Raw genomic sequence first — 6308 nt, forward strand, 5'->3', positions numbered from 1 at the left:
TTTTTCAGTTGATCAGTAGTGGAGCCCAGTCGGGGCGATCGGGGATCTATTGCATTAGGGGTTGTCTTTCTTTATTTTGGTTCTGTAGTCAGACCCTGATTGTATTGTGGATGCTGTAATGCTATATTTATGTATTGTGTGAAGTGACGATTGTAAGCCAACTCTGTATCTCTATCTTATTCAGTACATGGGATGTGTAAAGATTACCCCTCTTGCGACATGCCTACTATGCGGTTATGCCTCTAAGTCGTGCTCAGACACGTGGGAGATATAGCCGCATCATGGGTGTTATAATATATCTGAATGCTATGGTTGAGTTTTACCTTAATGAACTTGTTAGTATTTGTGGATGCTTGCTAATAGTTCTATTTCTCGTTACTAGATAAAAGCAAATGGTCGGTGTACGTAGGGTTGTATCAGTGGCAGATAGGATCTGGGAGAACATTGATCTTACCTTTGGCTCCTTGTGAATTCGACACTCTATACTTACCACTTCCTTCTTTGAAAAGTGCTATGATGATTCCTTGCGCTTGGGGATTATAAGCGACATCGATGCTGATTTTGGTGGCCATCAAAAGGTCTTCTTGAGGGATCCTCTCCCTGGGTTCGATGGTTGCCTTCAGTGGTGAGAGGTAATCTACGGACGACGACTTGATGCAGATGATATGGTTGTGCAGCGACGGCGGTTGATTTTTTAGCCCAACTACATGTAGTTGCTGGGATCACGAAAATGTCGTGGAGACATTACATGATTGACTTCGACGAGCACCGAGGTGAAAATCTAGGTCTGGCCCGAGTTGGTTATACCTGGCAATGGTGATGTTTTTGCATCATTACTTTAAAGGGATTGTTTGGATATGCTTGGACTGGTTCTTCTGGATGAAAACCTAGAATCTGACTATGGTAGTTGGATCTGGTGACGGCGGCGCTTGAGCATCGCTCCCTTCCTGAAGTTGTTTCTGTTTAAAAACCTTGTTGTCCATGTGGTGTCATGAGATGGTTGTTGTGGATATTGTCATAGTTGTAGTTTCTCAATCGCGGATTTGATATCTTTGGGGTTTTTTTCCTCGCTTCTACCACATTTTTGTGTGTGTGTGTGCGTGCGATGAAGTTGGTTGTGTGAATCCTAATTACAGAGAGACTGGGTGTGTTCTCATTATGTTTGTATCCGCTTGATGGTTCATTTTGATTTCATAAGATCCAACCTTCGTCGGTAGAATAGCCCTCTCGCTATCATTAAAAGTAAACCAGTTGTTGCTAACTTTTTGTAACAAGCACGATATTGTATACTCTCAACAATGCACATGTAACCAACATAAATATTAGCATACCAAGCATTAACATGCTCAACATCTAAGAAATTTTGAAGCACTTCCCCGTGCACAAGTAAATCGATGCTACCAAATGGAGCAAATTATCATGAGATTCAACTTCACAGAGAGAATGACAACAATGATGATCTTGTTTAATATAGAGTAAAAGGACAGATCCATTGTTAGAAGCTCCCACATCAGATAAGGTCTAGGGAAGTATTATACGAGGCAAACCTTACCCTGTGCAATGCAATGCACTGAGGCCGTGTCCAAGCCTACTCAAAACTAGATCGTTGTTGCATAACTATCAAAAAACCTACACGTCTCAATTTGTACTTGATACAACTACACATGTTTTGGCATAGCAAATCAATAAACTACATATATGTTGATCCCCGGTGAATGCGAGGGCTCATGAGATCCACACAAAGTGTAATTGACATGTTGATTACCTATTCGTGATAGAGAAATGTGTGATTTGACCGGCCATAGTCTCATGAAATAATTCAAAGTAACAAAAGAATATACTACCAACTATTATTAAAAACAATACTAAACACAAACTTAAATAAGAAGATTAACAACATACATAGAACAAATTAGATGTCAATTAGGTGCAGTGGTGTAAAGTAAACTATACCTATTTATTCATTAAACCAACATGAACAAATCGATACACAAAAAGAAAACTAGTAGTTCATAACATAGCATTCATAGATTTGTGCAGGGAGAAAAAAAAGAAAGAAAATCCCACGCACAACATAAGTTGCAAACTAAACTATACTTATTCCAGTATGTAGAACACGAAATAGATGAGTGAATACGCAGTAGGTCCATCAGAAAAACTGATGTGCCGATGTGCCGATCGTGCTAGCGCTCGCTTGTACTCCCTCCGTTCCATCTATTTTGAAACGGAGGGAGTACTACTATACTTACTACATTTGCCGGTCTATGGCTTTCTTTCTCAAATGCACAGATGTGCCGATCACCTTAACATTGTATTGTACGAAAAACAGAGTTCTGCAAGCCTGTTTGGATCTTCTTCACTCCTTCAAATTCTTGAATCCGCTCCCTGCTTCCTGGATTGTTGGCTCCACGTGCAAAATAGGGAGTAGATTAACATACTCCCTCCGTTTCAAAAATGTAAGACATTTTTCCATACTACCAGAGTGTGAAAAAATGCCTTACATTTTGGGACATGTTCGGCCGCTGGCTCCACTCCACATGGTCAGGGAAGGAAGTTGCTATCCGCAGGAGAGGACATCCTGGATCAGCCAACCGGTAAAGTTGCACGACAGCGGAGTTGCGGAGTGGAGCAGATCCCAACATGCTCTTAGTCATAGGAAATATTATGTTATAGCTCTGATATGAAATTGAACTGAATTGGAAGTACGTTTATTTCCCGTTCTCTGGAGTCAATAAATCTGCAAAATTTATGCAAAACTTATTTGCACCAAAATGCTGCTGCACAGTGCACACTGCTGTAGTAGCGGGCTGTGACAACTAACAATCCCTTGCATCACAACCGAACAGAGTGGCCAGTTTGCGGGGCCTCGCAGATATTATCAGCTCAAAGCTGCAGTTGATATAACTAAGAAACTACTACTTCCTCTGTTCACTTTTATAAGACGTTCTAGACAATTCAGACAGTGCCCAAAACAGTTCAAAGCTAGCTGTCCAAAACGTCTTATAATAATGAACGGAGGGAGTAGTAAATCTCAGGTGTGACAATCTGTATCACTAAAAAAGGACAGCCCCAGTGCATGTAGCTCCCGTTTGTGCAGGGTCTGAGACAGGGTCCGACCACTTTGGGTCTATCGTACGCAGCCTTTCCCTACATTTCTGTAAGAGGCTACAATCTGTATCACTGCTTGCAAAAAATAATGGATAAAGCTTAGTCTACATTCTGCGATATCATTGCAGAGAACGTTTAGCGAACGGTCTTCAAAGTGGTTAACTACTTCAAAAATCTCCATCATATACCTTGAAACCGGCCCAAAAAATTATCATAAAAATCAAGACACATGAAACAGATCAAGATGTTTGAAGCACGTGAAGTCCACGCTAGTTCTGCAAATCAAAAAATCTAGTATGCTAATAATATCTAAATTGGCGGTCATGATACCAAACCATGAAGAAGTTGTCAAGAACAAATAATGCCTATCAAACAATAGAATACGACAAGCATCGATTTCATCTAGCTTGAACAACAAGAACTTAGCTTTCAACCACAGATTCATCATCAATGCCGTCACTTGTTTGGGAACTTCCTGTGCCTGAAGGCATAACTTTCTTCTCTTCGCACTCAGAGACTGCATTGGAAAAATGGTTCTTCAGCACCGTGGAGATATCTGATTCTGAAGCTCCAGCCAACTTAAACCTTTCAACAGAAGCATCGAGATTCTTCTTCCAATCACCGACAACAAGCTTGAATTCCACTTGAGAGCGCTCAAAAAGCATATTGCCCCAAAATAGGTGAATCTGTTGCCTCATTACGGCTGCCTGCTCAGCTGCCTCCTCCGGTGTCAACTCCCCTTGACCATCTGCACTGTGTTGCTTCTTTCTTTTCTTCAACACCTCATCCTTCTCGGTCGCACCAGGTGTTTTTAACTCTAGCATTCTCTGTTCTTCCACTTTCTCCCACATCTCTGTTGCAGCCCTCATCTTCTCCTCAGCACTATCAAAAAGCTTGAATGTCTCTGAAGAATCCCAGGTAGACAGGTCAGCCTTGTCTGCCAATGCAAATGACCAGTGAAGCTTTGCGGTCTCAAAGTGTTGCTGGCCTAAAGCAAGAAGCCCTTCATAGAAATCTTGCTTGATGTTCAGGGCCTCCTCATACTTGTGGCCTGCAAGAGCATACCTCTCTAGCACCCAGTCATAAGCTGTTCGGAGCTGAGCAGACATGATTTCCTTTGGAGAAGATTCATCAAGAGGTATGCGCTTCCTTGCTGCACACATGTGCACATTTCCCCAGTTAAATAACGCCAAGGCAGCGACCTCCTGGAATTTTGCTGCAGCCATCTCAAATAGGGATTGGGCCTCCTCGCTGGTCACTGTTTCCTCAAGTGCTTCAGAGCACAGCTCCATTCCTACTTCATGAAGGTCCAGATGTGCATCAGCATCGATCCCAACCTGGTTCCGGAACAGTTCTGCAAACTGAAGCAACCAATCATCAATCTCAGCTTCCTTGCACTCAGCATGGCCACAATCTTTCTTCCCTGTCAGAGTGCTCTGTTCAGCAACTCCGTTCTCCAGATCTGGCTTTGTCACCTCGGCATTAGCTACCTCTGCAGAAGTATGTGAAGAGCTATCCTCACCGGTGATCAACAACTCCTCCTCCTCCAGCTTCTGCTCTTCTGTTGGCAGCGGAGGCTCCTGCTCTGGACTTACTTCAACAATGTGCAGCCTCAGCATGGGGAGCTTAGTATCACCTTCCATTGCATCGGTGCCAACACCACAAGCCTCGGCCAATCGTAGTTCTGATGTGCAAGTGATGGTAACTAGATCACCATCGGCATCCTTATACTTCATCAACACAGCCTTGGATGATGGGAAGCGCTTCGCCACAACTTCCCGGAGCGTCTGGAAGCTGCATTTTTCAGGCATCTCCCCAAGCCTAATGTCATGGCCATACACCAGCTTGAGGGGCCTCCATCTCGTCACAACCTTCCTGTTAATGAGCGATGTCTCCGTCACTGGTTGGGTTGAGGGCACTGACAGTGCTGGCACAGTCTTCTGAGAAATATCAGCAGTTGAAGCCTTGGCAGAAGATGACGGAGAGTTGGAGAAAGGCACCAACTTGGGCGCTGGCGAAGAATTAAATTTAGTCATCGCAGGACCTGGTTGCTGCTGTGGAGGAGGAGGCGACGGAGGCGATTGTTTCTTGGGGAAGGGGGGGGAAGGGAGGGATGGGCCAAGGCCGGCCACAACGGCCGAGGCACCGAGGGCGGCGGGGGAAGGGCGGCTGGTGGGTTCGTGGGTGGAGGCGGCGGAGGCCGTGGAGGAGGAGGAGGAGATGCGGGAGCGAAGGCGGTGGGAGAGGTCGATAGCGTCGCGGTGGTTGGGGTCGAGGGCGAGGAGCGCGAGGGTGTCGGCGAGTGCGAGCTCGTAGCGGCCGAGCGCCTCAAGTGCGCGGGCCCGGCGGAGAAGGGCTCGCGGGAAGCGCGGCTCGGCCTGGAGCGCGAGGGAGCACTCCTCCGCGACGGCCTTGTGGTCGACGGGGCGGAGCTGCAGGAGGCAGGCGGCGCGGTTGCTGTGGAAGACGGCGCGGTCGGGATGGCCACGCGGGGCAAGGCGGAGGGCGAGCTCGTACTGCCGCAGCGCGCCGGCGTAGTCGCGCGACTGGAACAGGCGGTTGCCCTCCTCCTTGAGCTCGTGCGCGCGGCGCAGGAGCACGCCGGGGTCCGCCGGGGCCTGGTGCTGCGCCGCCCCGTTCGCTACGGGGGGCGCGGGCGGCGGGGCCTTCTGCTCTGCTGCGGCTGGCGGCGATTTGGCGGCGGTTGTGGTGGCGGCGGCGGTGGCGGAAGGGGAGGGCTTCTTCTTTTTGGCGCCGGACTTGCCCATGGGGATAAGTCGGGGAGGGGGAGGCGGAAACCGAGAGTGGAATGAAGAGTAGAGCCTTGCAGGAAGTGAACCCTAACGAGACGGAGGGGTCTAGAACGTTGGGCCTAGTCCAACCCTGCTACAGTATGAACGCTTCTTAGGTTCCTACGTAATTTTGGTTGCATCTTTGACTCCACTCAGCCTGACTCAGCAATACAGGATTTTTTTTTGCTAAAAAAGAGCAATACAGGAAAAAAACATGTTCTGTATTTAGTTTGGTTGCCCACAAAATTCTATGAAACGTGCATTAGAGACAAGCCATCAGCACGCTATTTGATTGCAAGCATGTTGTTTGGTTACGTGAAAGGCATACGTCGTGGTAACTTTTTGTCCAAGAGCGCCGGTGAGAGCGGCAGGACAGATTTGTTCAAGAGAAGGCGGAGGCGGGGCGCC

The 6308-nt window shown here is 47.1% G+C and overlaps 1 protein-coding gene across 1 annotated transcript; it reads right to left on the reverse strand.

Annotated features, from left to right (window-relative positions):
• Positions 1-3293: 3293 nt before the first annotated feature.
• On the reverse strand, positions 3294-5952 carry LOC125506601 (protein CLMP1-like). Its single transcript, XM_048671394.1, has one exon. It carries the CDS (start codon positions 5874-5876, stop codon positions 3531-3533), a length of 2346 nt encoding a protein of 781 aa, XP_048527351.1. The 5' UTR covers positions 5877-5952; the 3' UTR covers positions 3294-3530.
• Positions 5953-6308: the final 356 nt, after the last annotated feature.

This window comes from Triticum urartu, chromosome 5 (genome assembly GCF_003073215.2).
Source record: "Triticum urartu cultivar G1812 chromosome 5, Tu2.1, whole genome shotgun sequence".
In the NCBI taxonomy this organism is placed as follows: Eukaryota; Viridiplantae; Streptophyta; class Magnoliopsida; order Poales; family Poaceae; genus Triticum; species Triticum urartu.

What these genes read in the sequence shown, in the direction of transcription:
- LOC125506601 (XM_048671394.1), bottom strand. Translation starts at nt 5,876, where the DNA reads ATGGGCAAGTCCGGCGCCAAAAAGAAGAAGCCCTCCCCTTCCGCCACC.